Genomic DNA, 22138 nt, shown 5'->3' with positions numbered 1-22138 from the left:
TGACCCTACTTTCTTTTATTTGCTATAGGTGTTTGAAGAACGAAGAGCTCTGCTTGGAAAATGGGTAATGAATTTAAAATATTACAAGGCTGGGGATATCTGGGCCTCAGAGCACTTGTCTAATATGTGCAAGGCCTTGGGTTCAGTCCTCAGTACTACGAGAGAGAGAGAGAGAGAGAGAGAGAGAGAGAGAGAGAGAGAGAGAGAGAGAGAGAGTGTGTCTGCATCATTGTGGCATATTATCTGTTTTAGTCTATCCAAGCAACTATCATGAAAATCAGGCCAAGGCTATTCAGCTAGTCTTTTTTTTTTTTTTTTTTTTAATTCTGGAGTTTGAAAGTCTCAAGATTAACATGGTAGTGATGAGTGTCTGGTGAGAGCAGCATCCTAAAATGGTGGAAAGGGGAAAGGGTTCTTTGGGACCTGGTTTGATCCTGTTGAGGGTTCTGCCTCCCAGAGGTCCTACCTATGCCCCACTCCACCCCCACCTCCCCATCCCTCACTCTGCAGGTTAGAATTTCATGTTGTTTTTAGTTTCTTGTTTAAATTTATTTTACACGTATGAGTGTTTTGCCAAGATGTGTATATATGTACCATTGGGGTCCCCGATGCCCATAGAGGCCAAAAAAGTGCATTGTATCCTCTGAAACTGGAGTTTAAATGGTTGTGAGCCACCATGTAGGTGCTGGGACAAAATCTGGGTCTGCTAAATCGTTTCTGTAGCCCTCACTGTTGTTGTCTGAGTCAGGGTCTCACTCTGTAACCCCTGGCTGGCCTGGCGCTCACTGGGTAAGAACATACTGACCTCAAATTTATATACCTTCAGGAATCTTACTATCTCAGCTCTATAAATCTCAGATTATAGGAGTGGCTATTCCCCCTAGATGAGGTTAAGGGGAGTCTTTAGAAGAGTTGAGATACCTGAGGAGGATGGGGGTTCTATAGGAAGACCAACAGAGTTGACTAACCTGGACTCTTGAGGTCTCCCAGACACTGAACCACCAACCAAAGAGTGAACATGGGCTGCACCTGGGCTCCCCACACACATGTAGCAGATGTGCAGCTTGGTCTTCATTCAGGCCCCAACTGGAGCAGGGGTTGTCCTGAACCTGCTGTCTGCCTTTGGATCCTGTTCCCTTGGCTGGGCCACCTTGTCTGGCCTTGGTGGCAGGAGGGTGTGCCTGATCCTACAATGTCTTAGTGTGTTGGGATGTGGGGTGGAGAGTGAGGGGATAGGGGATTAAGGGGGTGTGGGGTGGGAGGTTGCCCTGGGGAGAGCCTCCCCCTTCTTATAGGAGAGGGGAAGTGGGGGGTAGACTGAGAGCGACGACTGAAAGGAGAGGGTGGCTGGCTTTGGTATGAATAAATTAATTAATGAATGAACAAAAGATTTCAACATATGAACGCTCCAGAACATAAACATTAAGGCTGTAGCATTATCCTGGCGCCTATGGAATGCATACCTTAGGCAATGCTGGCCCTTTCCTGGGAAGCATGACTGATGATTTCCATTTAGATTCTACCTGGAAAACAGAACTCATCTCCTGTTTTAATGGCCATAATTTAATCAAAAGGAATGTTGAACAAATATCGAAAACAAAGACTCAGGAAGGGTTTGATGACGGTCCGTGGAGATGGAACTGGGCTAATGCCAACGTTCCTTGTACTTTGGAAGGAAGGGCTCCAACCCAGCCGGTATCCACACCCCTGAGGAATAAAGTAGGCATCTCACAGCCAGTTGAGTCTGATATCCAAGGAAGCATGATGATTCTGGGTTGTCTGAGGAAAAGCTGGAGCCGGGGATCAAGGCAAAGGTAGTTCTGACACGAACAGGAGGCAACACAGAGAGGAATATGTCTCTTCTTCCTCAGTTTCTCCCTTAGTGCCTCCCTCTTCACGGGCAGCATTTAGCAGAGAGCTAACTGTTAAGGAAGAGATATGGCTACGGAGGTCCAGCCTGCTGGACTCACAGAGTACAGAGGTATGGGCTTGGATCTAAGAGATGGTGTCTTAGTAACCATTGGATTCTCAGCATCCAGGCAGCACCCTTCTGTATACACTTGAACCTCCACATAAGAACACTAATGGCTTCACACTTTCGCTTAACAAGACACAGCTATCCTTCGTCACCAATGAGCAACTCTCATTTGTTCCTCTAACGAGGAGACAGAGTCCCAAAGGTCATTACCCATGACTGGATAATGTCGAATTATGTGTTTCTGGGCAACAAATTACTTGTTGAATTACTCTACAGTCTCAACTAACTATTTTCCACCACTCAGGAGAATTGAAAACATATGGACATACAAAAAACTCACACATTAGTGTTTATAGCAACAGTATTCAAAACAGTCGAAAGCACAGATAATCCACAGGTAAATGAATACACAAAATGTGCTGTGCTCATAGGATGAAGTTATTCATCGACAAGCTGAAAGTATTTCTGGCGTGTGCTATAACGTGGACAGACTCTGAAGGCATTGTGTGCTAAGTGAAACAAGCCAGGTACAAAGCCAAATATTGTACAGCTCCACTTTATATGAGGTGCTTAGAGTGGGCAAATTCATAAAGCTAGGAAATAGAGTAGAGGGGACAGGGGTCAGGGAGCTAGTGTTTGATGGGTCTGAGAAAGTTCCAGACACACGTCATAGTGATGGTTGCCCTGTAATGTGAGTCTATTTAAATGCCACTCTACACATACATGGTTAACATTGTGAATTTTATATTTATTTTATATTGATCAGGCATGGTTCTAAAAGCCTGTAATCTACCACTTGGGAGCAGAGGCAAGAGAATCAGAACAAGGCCAGCTTCAGGCTGCATACCAACATCCGGGCTAACCTGAGCTCGTGAGACTCTTGTTTTCACAAACCAATCCCCCCAGCCCTCCACCTCTCTCCCCCAAAGAAACTTAAAGTAGAATGTGATGCTTATCTATTCCTTTCCTCAAATCATTTTCTCTTTAATAATGGTAATTTTAATGGCAACTGTTTTAATAATGGGAATTTTTATGGGAATTCAAAAACGTATAAAGTAAGAGTGAAGTTGTTCGCTTCACAGTGGACGCTGCTGTGAGAGCCTCACCTACAATCCGAGGAGAGGGTGAGACTGGACTCCGAACACATGGACAGTAAGATGGCTTCATGGCTCACGGACTGGGATATTTGCTCACTGAGTCCCTGAAAGGTAGCAGATGACAGATAAAAAATGGGTTTAAGGGACCCTAGAGAACAGGGTACCATGTCTGTTTGTTGTTGTTGTTTTTAATTTGGGGTGGGGATAAAAATGTGCTGAGATTAGACAGTGGTGATGGCTTTGTGATCTCCTGGATATACTAAAATGCAATCTATTGTACACGTTTTTCCTTTGTGTGTGTGTGTGTGTGTGTGTGTGTGTGTGTGTGTGTGCACTGTGTGTGAGGTGCCTGTATAAGGGCACATGTGCCACAATGTTCTTGTGGAGGCCAGAGGACCACTTTGTGGACTCTGTTCTCCTTCTACCTTTGTGTAGATTCCTGAGATTAAACTCAGGTCACCGAATTTGTATGTACACCATGTTCCTTTAGCTGCTAGGCCACCTTACTTTTAAGGCAGGGTCTCTTACTAAGCCTGGAACTCATGAATTCAGCTAGACCCACTGGCCAGTGAGCCCCAAGGATTCCCTTGTCTCAGTGTCTCCAACCCTGGGATTGCAGGTGTGTGTCAGCACACCCAGCTTTTACATGGCTGCTGGGATCCAAATCCAGAGCTTTGGTTTGCAAGGCAAGCAAGCGCCTTACCAACTGAACGCTCTCTCTCTCTCTCTGCTCTCTCTCTCTCTCCCTCCCTCCCTCCCTCCTTCTCTCTCTCTCTCTCTCTCTCCTCCCTCCCCTCTCTCACTTCTCTCTGCTCTCTCTCCCTCCCTCCTCTCTCTCTCTCTCTCTAAAGTCTTAACATTTTTAGATATTTATTTTTAATTATGTGTACATGTGAGGGGCAGGGTATGTGCACTTGAGCGTCAGTACCCAGGGAGTCCAGAAAACCGAGTCAGATCCCTGGAGCTGGAGTTGCAGGTAGTTGTGAACCGTCTGACAAGGGTACTGGGAATCAAACTTAGGTCCTTTGCAAGAACAGTATTCTCTTAACACACCAGCCCCATAAATAATTTCATTTATGCTCATATATGTACACATAGTTCTGTTTAATATTTTGAATAACGACAAACAAAATAATGAGAAACTGAAGTCGTGTGTGTAAGTGCACTGTGTGGAATTACACTCTAGAAGCTGAGGCAGGAGGATTGTGAGTTCACGGGGCCGTCTGAGATACACAGTGAGACCCTCTCTTTTTAAAAAAAAAAATCCTCTGTAGGGCTAGGGAGATCACATCAGAAATGTGGGGATGGGAATTTGGGTCCCCAGAGCTCAGATAAATTCCAGGTAGGTTAGGTACCTGCCTGCAAGTCTAGCCTCTGAGGGAAGAGCCAAGGGGCCCCCGAGTAAGCTGTCTAGAAAGATGACCCTGGCTGTGAATTCTGCCTCTGGCCGGGCCCTGCCTCGATGTACAGAGTACTAGCCAGTGATTCCCAGCATCAATCTTGGACACATACCACACGGGTGGGGGAACCTCCCTATGCGTTCCAAGTGCTGGCCGTTCATCTTGAGATTGGTGAACCCTGACAGCCCCAGCTTCAGCAACTTGGAAAAGTAGCATGCAGTTACCAAGTATACCTCAAAGAACAGGGTCGTCCCAGAGTGAACCCCGATACCGTGTGACAGGAGACTGTGAGAACAACTCTAATGGCTCCCCAGCCTCACATGCGGGTCCCTCACTTTTGGGCTCCAGGGTTACTGGAGAATCGGTGCGAGAAATAAGCTAGGTTATTAAATTCCTGCGCAGTGAACTCTGCTTGGATTTTCTACTTTCCGGTCTGTCCTAACACTCTCTAAACTCCGAGGGAACATTTTCCCCTGCCGCTCAGTGTTCTGAGTCATGCCCCCACCTTGAATTGGTAGGGGTTCAAGGAATGCAAATTCATTTTCTATTAGCTTAAACATACACAATTAGAAAGGAATATCCCGGAGGCAAAAACACCTATCTGAGCCAAATGTAAATTACCCTGGACCTTCTTGATCAGGGAAACAAATGAAGAGCCCGTGTAATTATCTTTTTAATCTCCAGGGAGAGTGTTTCAGTGTTCTCTTTTATAGGTTTTTATGATTCTTATGTTCTTTTATATTCATTTAAAGTCACACTATAATTTGAGTTCATTCTCTTCTGTGGCATTCAGGAAATTTGGTGAGTCTCCCTGGCCTCATTCTCGTCTAGGCACAAACATGACAGCTTGGTGCTTTTAGAATTTTTTTTTTTGTATATCTTTTTTACATTGATTTACCACTTACATATTGTTTTTAAGATCGCTATGGCATTTTAGAATAAAATAATTGTCTTTTATATAATTACACACACATATATCCATATACATACACACACATATTATATGTATACATACACACACATACATACACACATATATGAAATCCTCACTCAATGTCCTACAATGTAAATATAATGACCTCTAATGTATAAATGAGGACAATCTGAATATTACAAACAATAGAAAATTGGGAGCAAGCCCTTGAGTATTTACTCCTGTACACAATCCAAACTCAGAATGTGTAAGCAAACTTTATGTGAGGTCTGGGAAACTAATCCAAGAGACGCTGGTTCTAATAGCTCTGAATCAATGTTTGCACGAAAGTAGAAAAAGTGGGACTTTTATAGACAAGTTCTAAAGTCATCACTAGGTAATTTAAATTATTTAAAGAAAGGTTCCTTTGAAATTGGAAAGGAGCGTGAGGGCCAGAAGGGCAAAGTCTAAGTGGTATTTCTCATATCTGTGTACCAAGAAAAGTGAATTTGCATGCTTACTGTGAAGGAAAGTTTTAACTGTCAACTTGCACAAACTAGACTCATTTGAGAAGGGAGTCTCAGTTGAGAAACTGAGGCTAGGTTGGCCTAAGGGCATGTCTGTGGGGGATTGTCCTGTAGGTAGTATCATTTCTTGCACATAAGCATTTGAACTATGTCAGACAGGAGAAGGTTATCTGAGAGCAATCAAAGAGAATTCATTTCTCTTTGTTCTATATACACATTTTATTTTTTTTAATTTTTTTTTTTCGGAGCTGGGGACCGAGCCCAGGGCCTTGAGCTTGCTAGGCAAGCGCTCTACCACTGAGCTAAATCCCCAACCTATTTATTTATTTATTTATTTATTTATTTATTTATTTATTTATTTATTTATTTATACTTTCCTAGGGTCATGTCTGTTACTCTGATAAAACACCTCAACAAAAAGCAGTTAATGGGAGAAAGAGCTCACTTGGGTCCACAGTTCCAATTATAGTCCACCAAAGTAGGGACATCCAAGCAGTAACCTAAAATAGCTAGTCACATCTGTAGTCAAGAGCAGAGAGAAATAAGTGCATAATGCACATTTGTGCTCAGCTTTGTCTTTGCGTTTGGGGAGTGCAGGATCTCCTGCCTATGGAATGGCACCTCCCATAGTAGGCTGGATCATTCCACAACAATTAACATAATCAAGACAATCTTCCCAAAGGCCAACGTGATCTAGACAATGAGACACCCTGCTCAGGTGGTTCTAGATTGTGTCAGATTGACACTAACCGTTTCAGATACACTGAAGATCTAGGTCAGATGCACTTCTGAAGCTGCAGTTTAGTCGCGTGCACTGAAAGGTGAAAAAAGGAGACACAGGTAATGAAATGTGGAATTCACTGAGCTGAGACAGAAACAAATGCATGCTGTGCATTAGACATAACTTACTATCCTCACTTTCTGTGCCACTCTCTTCCCTATAGTTGAACACAGTACCTATGAGACTCTCTTGTTCTGTTTCCTCAGTTTGACAAATGGACAGACTCTCAAAGGAGAAGAATTCTTACAGGCCTGCTAGAGCGCTGCTCCCTGTCCCAGCAGAAGTTCTGTTGTCGAAAGCTGCAGGAAAAAATTCCAGCAGAGGCCCTGGACTTTACTACCAAGCTTCCGAGGGTGTTGTCTGTCTACATCTTTTCCTTCCTGGATCCCCGGAGCCTTTGCCGTTGTGCACAGGTAACCGCAGTGGCACTTGGAGGTCAGTTGGGACAGCCTTAGGAAACTCTGAAAGGGGAATAGCCTAAAGATGAACCCACATGCCTGTGCATAAAGCCAAGCAATAGATTTTGTTCTGCAGTTTGAGTAATCCTTGACCTTTTATTTTTGGTAGGTCTAACTTTGTAGGATCAAAGGAAAACTACTAGTAGGTTGTGTGTGTGTGTGTGTGTGTGTGTGTGTGTGTGTGTGTGTGTGTGTGTTCTCAGCAGGACAGCATTGCCACTTCCCACACAGCTACAATAACACCCTAGAACAGTCAGCGGTTCCTAACCTTCCCAATGTTGTAACTCTTTAATACAGTTCCTTATGTTGTGGTGATCCCCAACCATAGAATTATTTTCCTTGCTACTTCAATTTGCTACTGTTATGAATCATAATGTAAATATCGGTGTGCTCCAATGGCCTTAGGTGACCTCTGTGAAACAGGTCATTTGACTTCCTAAACAGGTCATGACCTACATGCTGCAAACTGCTGCCCCAGACTATGCAGTGCGGGGCACCTGTAAATAGAAAAGCTCAAAAGAGGGTGTTTATGAGATATATACAGAGGATGACAGTGAAAGGTATCTATGCCAAGCTGCATACCTACCTGTGAACTCAGCACTTGGATAGCTAAGGCTAACCATTGTTAGTTCAGGACTACCCTGGGCTACAAATAAAACCTTGTCTCACAAAAAAAAAAAAAAAAATCAGAAAGAAATATAGGTAGATCTGAGTGTGCCCGTATACCGTCAGGGGATTGGGGACAAAAGGAGGCTAGTATTTCTCACGAGTAATTTTTACTGTATTAAACTAAAGGTAAGGGGCTAGAGAGATGGCTCAGCAGTTAGGAGCGTGTGCTGCTCTTGCAGAGGATCCAGGTTCAGTTCTCAGCACCTATGTGATAGCTCACAACTGTCTACAATTCTAGCTCCAGGGAATCTGACTCCATATTGTAGACTGTATGCCTATACATACACACAGGCAAATGCTCATATACATAAGAGTAAAAATAAACATTTCAAAAATCATAAAAATCACACTGGACTTAAATTAAGATATAAACCTGTAAAGCAGGTTTGGTGGGGCGTGCCTTAATTCCAGCACACCGCAGGAGAGTCAGAAGTGTTAAGTTACTGAGCTGAGCCTTCAAGGAAAACAACAGATGACAGACATTGTCCCACAAAGCAGCTCCAGAAGTGGAGGAAATGAGTTTGGGAACTGAGTAGGCTCCTTTGTTTTCCCAGGTGAGCTGGTACTGGAAGAGCTTGGCTGAGCTGGACCAGCTCTGGATGCTCAAGTGCCTGCGTTTTAACTGGTACATCAGCTTCTCCCCAACGCCCTTTGAGCAGGGTGTCTGGAAAAAGCACTACATTCAGATGGTGAGAGAACTTCACGTCACCAAGCCCAAGGCAAGTTTGAGACAGAAAGCAGCACGCTAAGAAACTGGCAGCCGTAGCAAATACTAGAACTGTGAGTTCGTCGTCCAGCTTGAAATGTAGGAAAGGTCAAAGGACATACCCTGTGAATTTAAGCTTCTCTTCTGAGGCTTCACAGACCTCCTCAGGATAGTTATGTTACCAAGAGCTCTTGCCCGATGCCCTCCGATCACAGAAATGTTTAGAAGTGAGGACTTTGGGTACTTCTCTCTGTATCTCCACCCCTAATTTCTTTGCCTCTCCCCCAGACACCTTACAGCTCTGACGTGGGAATTCTGCATCGCGTTCAGTTATGGTCCATTAGAATTGACACATTCATATTTGCTATGATTCTATAAGATGCTGAAGTGTGTTGGTTGGTCAGTCAGTGGGTTAATTAGTTCACTGATTGAGATGATGTCTCCTTGTGTAGCCTAGACTGGTTTTGACCCCAAGAGCCTCCTGCCTCAGCATTAGGGATGCTGTTACTATGGATACATACCACCATGCTTGGCTGTTAATTTATTTATCCACTGGTATGGATGTTCCACACTAGGGCCTCATGTAAGCATTTGCATCATGGCCTGAGTTTCCATCTTCAGCGCCTATATTTTAAAAAGCCAGAAGTAGTTTAACATAATTGTAAGCCCAGGACTGTGGAGATGGGGAGAGGAGGAACTCTGAGGCTCACTGGACAGCTAACTGGGATAAATGGGAGAGCCCCAAGTCCTACTGAGAGACCCTGACTCCAAAGTTTAACTCTGTCCTCCACAATAATAGTCACATATGTGTGCATATACACATGTGCACATATATATATATACACACACACAAATGCACACACACACACAATCATTTGATATGAGCATTCACAGGATCAAAGAAGAGATACGAGATCATTTTAATACAGACACTCAAACAGGTCATGTAACAAAGTTCAGCATCCATTCATGATGACAGGACTCCTGAAAGACTTCATTCAGGCTGGAAATACAGCTCAGCAGTGGGTTGGACTAAATGCTTTCCTAGCATGCATCAGGCCCAGGGTTTAACCCCAGTGCTAGCACAGAAGGTTTCAAGTGGTAAGAGCAAAACCTGCTCACTTCATTGTTGCGGATTTCATTGTCGCCAGTGTGTGAGCATGCCAAGCACGTGGTGCCTTTCGGAATGATTTTTCTATATGTTACAATCGCTTATACTTAAATGCTCACCTTGGTTTTTTTAATGTCTTATTTGATTCCCCATAGTGTTGTGTTAATTTGCTTTCTTCGTTGCTCTGATGGGATACCTGGCAAAGGCAACTCAGAGAAGAAAGGTTTAGTTTTGGCTCCCAGTTCAAGGGCACATACAGCCATAATGGTGGGAAGTCACGGCTGAAGGATCTTGAGGTGGCTGGTCACATTGCTTCCTCAGCCAGGAAGCTGACATTGAAAGCTGGTACTTAGTTCACCGCCTCCTTCTAGTTCTGTCTGGAACCTCAGTGCCTAGAATGCTGCTGTCCCAGTTTGGGTGGGTCTTCTCAGTCTAGAAACTCCCTCACAGAAGGCGCCCAGAGGTTTGTTTCTTGAGTCTAGGTCCTGTCAAATTGACAGTTTCAACAAGGATTAAAGTTGAACTCCCCCCAGCAAAAAGACAAAGATTTCTTTCTAAATAAGGTTACAGAAATGAATGCCCATTCTAGGTGAGACCCGTATAACACACAGCATTTTGCAAATATTAAATGTCTTCTTAGTTGGCCACTGGGCTACAGTGATGAGTAATCTTGATTGCCAACTTGACATACAAGTTGGTTGGCCTGTTGTCGTATCTGGGAAGCATTGTCTTGGTTATGAACCTATATAGGAGGGCCCGGTCCACTGTGGGCAGTATTAACCCTAGGCAAGGTGGTTCTGAGCTGTAACTAAGCATGATCCTGCAAGCAAGCCAGCAAGCAGCATTCCTCCATGGTTTCTGCTTCGGGTCCTTTCCCTGACTTCCTTTGCTGATGGACTGTAACCTGTAAGACAAAGTAAGCCTTTCCCTCCCCTGGTCGCTCTTGATCATGGTGTTTATCAGAGCAGCAGCCAGCAATCTTGATACAACCATAGCCATTCGTTGAGTAAATATTTATCAAACACTGTCATGTGCTAGGTGTTAAGAGTACAGAGATACTAACCAAGAGTTCCACAGAACTGGGTCTGGTAGCCATGACTTACCCAAATAAACGCTATATTTGAAACACTTAATACTAAGGATAATCTTGGAGTAGAAATGAAGTCAACAAACAAGGAGCATCGCAAACAATGCATAACTACCTTGTTATGCTTGGGGAACTAGGAGGGTTGCTTCTCTCTGCTCCCTCCCTCCCTCCCTGCCTTATTTTTGGTGGTGATGCTGGGTTTGGAATATAAGACCCTAGCAAAGATTCTACCTCAGAGCTATACCCCAGTCCCAACTGGGGAAATTCTTGTTTTTTTTTTTTAACTCACATTTGAAGCAAGCCAATTTACTAAGCAAAGCTCCCCTAATCTCTTAATGAACAAAAATTGAGCTCTTAATGGCTTCCCAACATACCAGTACCACCTCCCTCAGGCTAAACCCACACTGAAAACACTTTATGAACTGAGTGTACAAAAGACTTCTAATTTTGGAAGTGGAATAAAATTATTCTCGGGGAGTTGCTTGACTTTGGATAATCGCCACAGCTGCAGTCCACCCCTCTTGAATGTGTTAGGCCATTAAGGGTAAGACCTAGGATTTGAATTTCGGATTCAAATTCTACTTATGTCCTTGTGGGTCAGTTAAGTCCTTTCTTCTGCCTTCGGCTTCTGCCTCTGTAAAATGGAGCAATGACGAGTTCTCTTGACTTCACTGTGAAGGGTGGACGTGGTGCTCATACTTGTAACTCCAGCACTTCAGGGGTTGGGAAGGACTGCAGTGTCTCTGGGACAGCCTGGGTCACAGGCTGAGAACCATCTTTCTAAACCAGTAGTAAGGTCGGTAATACAGCTCGGCTAGTAGAGAGTTTGCCTATAATCACAAAGTCCTAAACTCAGTCCCCAGCGCTAGGTACATCAGGCCTGGCGTGGTAGGCCTGCAGTCCCAGGAGGTGGAAGCAGGAAAATCAGGGGTTTGAGGTCACGTTGGGCTATACAGGGAGTTCGAGGTGCGCCTGGGCTACACGTGACCCGGTGTAAGTAAATGATAAATGAAGATGGAATAAGAGGGGTTGGGGATTTAGCTCAGTGGTAGAGCACTTGCCTAGCAAGCGCAAGGCCCTGGGTTCGGTCCTCAGCTCCGGGAAAAAAAAAAAAAAAAGATGGAATAAGAAAACGCAAAGAAACTTATACGCACATCCAAGTGCTCCTGGGACAGTGACTGTAACCCTCACCAGCATTGTCCTAGTGAGGAGGAGGATAATTGGGAAGGAGGTGAAGGTTCTCGTGTTCTTTGCCTACTGGTGTTGTTATTCCAGTACTCTGTGAGTTGAAGTAATTCATTTTCTTCCTCTAGACACCTCCAAAGGATGGATTCATAACTGCCGATGTTCAGCCCATCCCTGGCAGTTCTCCAGAGGAGAAGCAGTCCCCTTCCTTAGCTCTTCGGTCCTCCTCCTCTTTAAGAAAGAAGACTAACCCTGGGGAGAAAGAGCTTCCACCATGGCGATCGTCAGACAAGCATCCCACAGACATCATCCGCTTTAATTATCTAGACAACTGTGACCCAGAGCTCTTCAGGCTAGGGTGAGGAGCCCCCTGCCCCTCTCAGCCCATTTGTTTTTCAGAATAATTTATTGACACTTGAGTAGATGGGTGTGGGGGGGCGTGGAGCTAACTCACTGTGAACTACACAAGCTTTTCAATAGGCGGATGCGGACTGACCGTTCTTAAGAAGTTTGTCCTTTTCATCCTCATCTATCTGGTTCTTACAGCTCTAATGTCTCAGCAGTGCAAGCTCCTTAGTATTTTAAATACTGTGGCTACTGTGCATACATGCCACGGCACATGTGTGTGGATGTGTGTGGATGTCAGAGGGCAGCTTTTAGGAGTCCCTTCTCTGCTTCCACCTTGGGTTCAGGGAATCAAATTCAGATCATCAGGCAAGTATAGCAAGAGCTGTTACCCGCTGAGCCATCTGGCCAGCCCATCGTTTAGTGAATATATAGGTATATATTAGTGTGTGTGTGTGTGTGTGTGTGTGTGTGTGTGTGTGTGTGTGTGTGTGTGTGTGTGTGTGTTGGGGGAGGGTGGCTGTATATGTAGTAAAACACTACCAGTTGTTGAAATGAAATGGATACAGTATGGCTCCTCACTGCACTGTTCGTCTCTCAACTTGCCTGCCTTTAGGAGACTGCTTTGTTTGTGGAATTAGAGTCTCCTTTTGTAGCCCAGGCTTGTCTTGAACCTGTGCTCCTCCTGCCTCAGAACCCTGAGTGCTATGGTTATAAATGTGTGCCACCATGCCCGGCTTTCCTGTACATTTGAAATTTCTCTGAATTGACACTCTTCATCAAATTATAATTTGGTGGCTGTTCATTTTTCCTATGTGTGGCCAAGCTGGGTGGTGTGGCAAAGTCAGACAGACGATGCCAATTTATGGCAGTTAGGATTAAACACGGTCTGGAAATTAGCTTCCCGTCCTGCTCATTTGAAATAGAGTGAGTGGGGATGAGACGGGTACTCAGGGTCCAGAGTGCGTAGGTATCTCTTCCCAGAGCACATAAAGCATTGCATGCACACCAGAAACAGGACAGGCAGATGCAGGACAGAAGGAAGGCAGAAGTTAAAAATTAGCAAGAACTTGCTTTTGTTTGTTATCTTTTGTTTGTTTCCTTGTTTCATTTTTTGAGACAAAGTCTCACCCGGTAGCCTGAATAGGCCGTTCTAGAATGGCACCTTATAGGGCAGGCTGGGCTCAAACTCAACACAATTCTCTCGTTTCAAGTGTACAGGTGTGAGGTACCATCCTGTCATCTCAGGATGACAAAATAGCACTATAAATTATAAGACACACTAATTGGAAAGGCAAAAAAGCCAAAACCAAAACCAAACAAACAAACAAAAAAAATGTATCAACACTTTTGAGAGAGCCAATAGTCACCACTTTAGTTAAGTGATCAATGTTACCATCACTATGAAAATCCTGATCATCAACTATTCTGATAGAATATAAGACTTTTAAATACAAACATCTTGCCGAAAGTCTGACTGGAAACTAACCATTTGTCTGGCAGAACTTTCTATTTTTGTAAACGTATACGTAATGAAGAAACAAAGGGTACTATAAGGGGTTGGAGAGATGGCTCAGCAGTTAAGAGCACTGACTCTTCCAGAGGTCCTGAGTTCAAGTCCCAGCAACCACATGGTGGCTCACACCCATCTGTAATGGGATCTGATGCCCTCTTCTGGTGTGTCTGAAGACAGCTACAGTGTACTCATGTATGTTAAATAAACAATATATTTAAAAAAAGATACTATAAGGAAATAATGAAGAGGAGCTAACCTGTGCTAAGTTCTCTGGGATGTTTTAGAAGCTGGCTTCCAAAAAAAATCTGTGTATTGAGGAAAGAGGGTGAGGGAAAGCTCTAGGATCTTTAACCAAATGTAGCTTGAATCTAGAGAAGTTCCTAGTGGAATAGACAGAAGAGAGAGAGAGAGAAGTATGGAGCGAGGGAAAGAAAAAAGAAACAACAAAAGGCATTCTTAAAACAATTGCAGGAATTTGAGCATGGACTGTGTATTAAGTGATGTTAAATAATGTTTATTTCTTAAGACATAATGGTGCTAGCGTGACTGGGCAGACAAGTGTCTTCACCTTAGGAGCTGAGTGTTGACGTGTTAAGGAGGGGTGTGTCATTTCTGCAATTAAGCAAACAACTACCTCCACCATACCCAACCCTCTATCTGTGCAGGGTGCAGTGAAAGCCAAGAACAGCCAAGTGCTGTCAGTACCTACTTAAGGCTGGGACCCCTGCGCGAGTCTTCCAGCTCTTCTGCTTGACGCCTCCATTAGAACTGGGGAGACGTCTGGAAGATGAAGTGCCCAGTAATATTTGGGCAGATGCATGCTTTTTAAATAGAAAGTTTTTTTGGACAGATATTCAAATAGATGATAGAGAATAAAAGAGCAAAATTAACCCTTTTTTGGCTGTCATCAACTGTTGACCATAACCTGTCCAGAGTCATTTATTCCTTACCTATTCTGCCCCTCCCCTATCTGCTGCTGCTACTGCTGATTAAGACAGGATTGAGAATTTGAAGGTATTCCAAGCTAGCTTCAAATTCCCAATCCTCCTGCCTCAACCTTCCCAATGCTGAGACCACAAGTATTCGTCACAATGTCTGGATCCCCTTAATAATGGTAATGATAATGACAATGATAATAATAATGATAATAACAGTAATAATAATAATTAATAATAATAATAATAATAAATAGTGGTGGTGGTATTAGTAGTAGTAGTAGTAGTTGTTGTTGTTGTTAATTTGTTTGTATCTTTCAAGACAGGGTTTCTCTGTGTAGCCCTGACTGTACTGGAACTCACTCTGTAGACCAGGCTGGCCTTGAACTCATAAAGATCCACCTATCTCTGCTCTGCTGGGATTAAAAGTGTTTGCCACCACTGACAGGCTTCTAAATTATTTTTAAATAAATAACATCGTATTATTTCATATATGACTTACTTCATGTCATATACTTTAATTTGTATTCCTAAAAGATAAGGACCCTTTATAAAAATCATAGACAGGGGTTGGGGATTTAGCTCAGTGGTAGAGCGCTTGCCTAGCAAACGCAAGGCCCTGGGTTCGGTCCCCCAGCTCCGAAAAATAGAAAAAAGAAAAAAAAATCATAGACAGACACCATCTTCATCTAACTCAATGAATATCTCCTTAATACAATTAAGGATAACCATGTTCAGGGTTCCTTGAATGTCACACAGATGCTTAACTTCTTTATGAATGCTCTGTTTAACCAGGTTCCAGATAAGGTGTTGAATACATGTTGTGTTTGACTCATGCATCCATTTTTTTCTTTTCCTTAATTCATTTTTTAAATTCACTCTACATCCCAACTGCAATCCCCCAACAAACATATATTCATTCTTGATCTGAATTATAAGTTAGCCTTCTAGTCACTTCTTCTGTAGTGTCTCACCATCCCCTACCTCCCACCCTACACCCTATAACCCTACTCCCTGACTCCCCACCCCACACCCCCCACCCTACAACTGCCCTGCCCCCACCCACCCCGACCAACTGGCTCTTCCTCCGCCTTCTAGGCCCCACCCCTTCTTGCAGTTGGTTGCAAGAATCTGGTCATTTGCATGCTGGACTCTGAAGAGTGCCCTACCACTGAGCATCTTCTCATGTCCCCTGTCCTCTTTCCCCGGCCACACTAATAGTCAGAACTAGAAGACCTAGAATATATGAACAAAGACATGCACCTCCATTTCTGGTTCTTTCTGTATTGTTGGTAACCATGGAAGCGCATTACCTAGCTCCACTATTTTGGGCAAACTTATTCTATAAAGGGCCAGACGGGAGATATTTTAGACTTTGCAGGACATATGCTCTTTGGTACAACCGCTCAGCTCTGATAACATAGCCTGAAAGATGGCCTAAACAAGCCACACAAATCACTGTTTTCTGATACAACTTTGTGAACGAAATTTGGCTGGTCTTCCCTGTAGGCTGAGGATTAATGGCCCCTGCCTTCTTTTAGCATGTAGGATAGTCATGTGTGCTAGTAAACAAGTATTAGCACTAATACACATGATTATTGAAACAATTTCAGATTTCCTGGTCTGTCCTTTTATCTTTGGGAGATATCCTACTAAGAATATTCAGATAGTCTGGGCATGGTGGTGCATACCTTTAATCCCAATACTCAGAGGCAGAGGCAGGGAGAGGCAGAGCCAGGTGGATCTCTGTGAGTTTGAACTCAACCTGGTCTACATAGTGAGTTCCAGACCAACCAGGACTATATAAAATAGACCCTGTCAAAAACAAACGCCCACAAACAAACAAACAAAAACAAAAAAGAATATTCAGATAAATAATGGTGTTAAAAGCAAAGGAAAAACCTGCTTCATATATGGCAGTGCCACCAACTTTGTGGTCAAGATCAAACTTGTTTAATTTTGCTTTTTATTATTTCCTCTCTGTCATCTTCGCTCAGACTCTGGAGAACATTTTAGATGGTTCTAAAGTCAAGCATACAAAATGAGGTTATGTTTGGGGGAGTCTCGCTTTTGCCCCTAAGACTCCAGATTGTTTCTGATGGATTCACGTGAGAATCCTACCCGTTGTTAATGATTTTTCAAATTTTTTGTATCATTCTTCCATTTTAAAAAGTTCAAGGTGCTGGACATGGGTGCAAGCCTGTGATCCCAAAGCGTGGGAGGCAGAAACAGGGTGAGCAGCAGGAGTTAGGGTAGCCTGGTCGACACACAAGTTTCAGAAACAGCCAGCAAGGGTTATATCATAAGACCCTGCCTCAGAAACAAACAAACAAACATATTAATAACTAAAAAGTACATAAAAGGCTAATAATAAAATTTAACAAATAGAAAACCCAAGGAGTTGGGGATTTAGCTCAGAGAGCTTGCCTAGCAAGCGCAAGGCCCTGGGTTCAGTCCTCAGCTCCAGAAAAAAAAAAAAAAAAAAAAAAAAGTCCAGGAACTACTGTTCTTGCAAAGGACCTGAGTTCAGTTCCCAGCCCCATCCATGGCAGCCCCAAATGGCCTGTAACTCTAGTTCCAGGGGATCTGACGCCCTCTTCTGGCTCCCACAGGCACTGCATATACAAACATGTAGGCAAAACACTCATGCACATAAAATTAAAACAATGTTTGAAAGAGTATTGGCAAACAATAGACATGTTTTTAGATGTCTCCTGAGATGAATGATAGGTTTGCCTTTCTTTACCTGATTTTCATGTGTCATTGTATCCCGAGGCTCACTCTGGTTGCCTATAGAAACGTTCTGCTTTTCTTTTTACAGCTCATAGCCATCCACTGTGTTACTATGCAGGATTAGTTGAACAAGCTCTCTATAGACGGACATTCGATTCATTTCCAGTGGGGTGCAGGCAGTCTTTAAAAAATCACTGCACCAACAAGAGTCAACACAATGAAAAAATAACTATGTGGATTGCTAAAGACTTAAAATGATCCGTTATAATGTATCCTTTACTTTGCAATTTTGCAGAAGAAGAAAAAGAAAGGAAGTGACCCCAGACTTCAAGCAGCAGTTGCGAGATAAGAAAAATAAGCTTCAAGACAGAGCCAGGCTCAGGAAAGCACAGTCATTGGTAAGTCTGCTAACAGAACACTCCTCCTGTAATCAGGAAATTACCCTGATCCCTAATCCTATTTGTGAAATTGAATTTGTTGGCTAAATCAGAATCATCAAGTGGTTGTTTAAACCTTGGTCTCTGGGGCTGGAGGTGCTGCTCTGTTGCTGGAGTGATTGCTAGCACGAAGTTCTGGCTTCCATCCCCAGCACAGCCAAAAACTCTCAGAGACACCTGCCTGTAATCTCAGCCCTTGGGGAGATAGAGGCAGAAGAATTAGAAGTTCCGGGTTATCTTTGGCTACATAGCAAGCTCAAAGCTGACCTGGACTCAAAAAGAAATGAATAAATAAATGGATAAACTTATTCCAAAACACTGAGTTAATTTTTTTTGTCTCTAGTTTATATAGCAGGTAATCAGCAAGGTAATAATGTCAGTAACTGTATCTAGGGAACACAGTTAATTTGTAGCAGAGTTTCCCAGATTGTGATTTGAACCACAGGGGGTCCCTTTTATCAAATTATGAGAGGTTTGAGAGCAAAGTAAGAAGGATAGGGGTGGAATTAAAAAATGTATGTAATGTAATAATAACAGAGAGAAAAACCGAGAACACATTCCAAGAAAATTAATAAAGAATGGATATCAATTGGTGGGATAATCTGCACCCACTTGGGAGTAAATCTCTTCCACAGTTCTGATTGAGAACTTGTTACTTTCTGCTGAAATGTATTTTCAAGTGTTACATGAGAGAGAGAGAGAGAGAGAGAGAGAGAGAGAGAGAGAGAGAGAGAGAGAGAGAGATGAGCTTCTTAAAATAGAAATAGACCTGCTTGTGTGTTAGACCAGTTCTACTGCACTGGGGGAGGCTCCTTGTAGGTATGTATAGGCAGCAGTAACACTGTCCATGAATCTGCTGATTGCAAAAACCTAAGTAGAAATACAACAGCAACAGCAGACAGTATGAATCTTATCACATAGACCATTGCAAGACCTTCTGTTGTGGTTTGCCCTGAAGTTATCTGTATTTTGATGCTAATTCCATTGCCCCAAGGACAGCTGCCTAGTCAAGGACTCAGAACTCAGGTGACTTCACCAGAACCAATGAATTTGTAAAGTAGAGGTGAGGGGCAGGTACAGGATAGAAGGAGGCCTGTCATTGGAGGAGAAGGAAGGATGGGTGGGAGAGAAATTTGAAGGAAGAGGAAGAGACTAGGAGAGAGAGGAGGGAGAGAGAGGAGACAGAGAGAGGGGAGAAGCCATGGCAGGTGATGTTAAGACTCTGCTCTGTGTATTTACAGGTTGTTATCAATGTTCCTAAGGGATGGATGGTACCGGGCTTTGTACATTTAAGTGGGCAATTATATCTTACCAATTGGGTCAAAGATTATTGTGTTGTGTGTTCTTTTATGTGAGGGTTTGAGTGTAGGAAAGTGCGCGGCTGGGAGGTGTTTCCGCCAGATATCTAGCAGATATCCATGGGGCACCGAGGTGTAGACCCAGCGGGATAAAAGACAACCGTAATTTTTTATTAATATATTTTTACAACAACAACCTTCTACCTTATTTCCACCAGAATTTGTGTCAGATGCAGTGGCCCACAGGATTACTAGAGAGACACAGATAGAGAAGGAGAGAGGGGGAAGGAGGAAGGGGGGGAGGGAGGGAGGGAGGGAGGGAGAGAGAGAGAGAATATGAATATAAAGATAATAAGGGTTGGTGGCAATGTATGCTTAGAAATAATCAATGCAATTGAGTTGTTTCTCCAGCTTGAAAAGCACAAAAATCTATGACTTTGGACATTAGCCATCTATCAAACAGCAGAGTTTCTTAAAGTAGACTTTAGAATTCAGAAGTGGGGACTGGAGAAATACTCAGTGGTTAAGAGCACTGGCTACTACTCCAGAGGTCTTAGGTTCAATTCATAGTACCCACATGGAGGCTCATGCCTGTCTGTAACTCCAGTTCCAGGATATCTGACCCCCTCACACCAATGTACATAAAATAAAATTAAATAAATTATTTTTAAAAAGATGTAAAAGTAGAGGGCTGGAGATGTAACTTGGCATGTGGAGTATTTACCTCGCATGCATGAAGTCCTGGCTTCAATCCAGCACTACACAACTTGGTCATGGTGGCTCATACCTATAAACCCAGTACCAGGGTGATGAGGCAGGAGGATAACTTTATTTATTTATTTATTTTTTTTCCTGAGCTGGGGACCGAACCCAGGGCCTTGTGCTCGCTAGGCAAGTGCTCTACCGCTGAGCTAAATCCCCAACCAGGAGGATAACTTTAAGGTTATTCATGGCTACATAGCAAGTTTAAGGACAGCCTGGGTTAGGTGAGACCCCTGTACCCCCATCACCAAGGAAAACATTAAAAAGTGGTTAGGTACTGAGCATTGGTGGCACACACCTTTAATTCCAGCACCAGGAGACAGAGGCAGGTGAATCTCTGTGAGTCCAAGGCTAGCCTGGTCTACAGAGCAAGTTCCAGGACAGCCAAGGCTACACAAAGAAATTCTTGAAATGCAAAAGGAAAAGGAATGGTTATGTGTGCCGACACACCCTGTAATCCCAACATTGAGAAAGTTGAGGCATGAGAAGCATCCTCACAGGTTCCAGGCCAGCCAGAGCCAACTGCAAGACATTGCCTCAAAAGCATAGTTAAAAAAATGAATGAATGAGTAGATGAATGAATGGATGGATGAATGGATGGATGGATGAATGAATGAGTAGATGAATGAATGGATGGATGAATGAATGAATGAATGAGTAGATGAATGGATGGATGGATGAATGGATGAGTGGATGAATGGATGAGTGGTTAAATGGATGAATGGATGAATGAATGAGTGAGTGAATAAATGCAATAATCATGAAGAGGTTGTGCTAATTAGGGCTAACAGGGAAGACCAGATGAATTAGCAACCGAGGACAATTAGCAATTACTAAACGCATGATTATCATATCTACTTGTTTGGTTTTATAAGTACACTAATTATAATTACTATGTACATTTGGTAGTTTTGATAAAGAACACGGAGTATAATTAACCGATCCCCCAGAACCATGCTGTGGTCTTTGACTCATGCCTATGGTATGCTGGCCTTCGACAAGCTTGGCTGTTGAGGCTGCAATGTGGTAGCTCAGGACCCCTCTCCTACAGAGTGGCAGTTTGCCCTCACTGTAGGCTCCAGTCCTGGGAAAGGAAAAGCCATTACCTCACATGCATGAAGTCCTGGGTTCAATCCCAGCACTACATAACCTGGTCATGGTGGCTCACACCTTTAAACCCAGTCAGGGGAAGTCAGGCAGGAAGAGCAGAACTTCAAGGTTATCCTTGGCTATGTAGCAAGTTCAAGGTCAACCTGGGCTAAAGAAGACCCAGTGCCTGACCCCCCTCCCCAACTAGTGATAGTGAGGAGATGCTATGGGAGCCTGGAAAGGGGAGGGAACAGGCACTGAAAACATTATCCCTCATAAGGAAGGGGACTATTAGGACACATGTGAACGCATCCCAAGTGATTCCAAGGAGGGACTTTGATGGGAAATTCTAGGATTCTTTCAAGGTTTGCTGGGGAAGAGTAATGGGTTTGGGGAGGAATCAGTGCTAGCTGCACAAATAAAAGTGGTATGCCTCCCTCACCCAAGCAGAGGACTGCCAGGGACTACAGTAATCGGGGACTCGTGCCTGTCCTGTGGGAGAGGGACGTGTGATAGTTGGAGAAGGTAAAGCGTTGTTAGATGGAAAGATCTGGGAAGAAGAAAGCCCAGCCGCACTAGGACAGAGCACCACAAATGCTCTGTTGCTCTAGGGTCCCAGCTGCAGCTGGGGAGATCAGCTTCTCCTCTGCCTGTCACTCCTCAGAGCAAGTTGAGATAAGGCTCAGTCTAAGGAGAAACATCCCCAGGGCACCCACTTCTAATTCACACGTGGAACTGTGAGCGTGCACATTCCTGCTTAACAGCTATGAAGTCATTGGAAGCCGCTTTCTCTAGTGTTCTCTCTTCTACATGAGATTCCCAGGGGCTGCCTAGGGTGTAGCAGACTGCTAACATCTGTTAGAAGATGAGAATCCAGTTTAGATCTCGTTGGGGATGCTTTGAATTCTCCAAGATTTTCTGGGAACTTTTCATAGCAATGAAGAAATTCCCACCACTATTAGTTATGACGGTATCCATCCCAAAGAGAGCAAGTGAGAAGCAAAACATCGCAATGCCCTGTCTTTAAACTTCAAAGGTTTTCCAGTCTGGTATCAACACACACACACACACACACACACACACACACACACACACACACACACACATCTTG

General features: G+C 43.6%; 1 protein-coding gene across 2 annotated transcripts in view; it reads left to right on the top strand.

Annotated features, from left to right (window-relative positions):
- The window catches only part of Fbxo16 (F-box protein 16), a 49175-nt gene that overhangs the window by 13890 nt on the left and 13147 nt on the right, over positions 1–22138 (top strand). For both annotated transcript variants that reach the window (XM_032918010.1, XM_032918011.1), the window contains 5 exons: positions 29–64; positions 6903–7109; positions 8378–8542; positions 12041–12270; positions 17737–17839. In XM_032918010.1, the coding sequence (XP_032773901.1) occupies positions 29–64; positions 6903–7109; positions 8378–8542; positions 12041–12270; positions 17737–17839 (741 nt within the window). The remainder of the gene's footprint in view (positions 1–28; positions 65–6902; positions 7110–8377; positions 8543–12040; positions 12271–17736; positions 17840–22138) is intronic.

Source organism: Rattus rattus, chromosome 12, assembly GCF_011064425.1.
Source record: "Rattus rattus isolate New Zealand chromosome 12, Rrattus_CSIRO_v1, whole genome shotgun sequence".
In the NCBI taxonomy this organism is placed as follows: Eukaryota; Metazoa; Chordata; class Mammalia; order Rodentia; family Muridae; genus Rattus; species Rattus rattus.
This window is presented reverse-complemented; position numbering and strand designations above follow the sequence as displayed.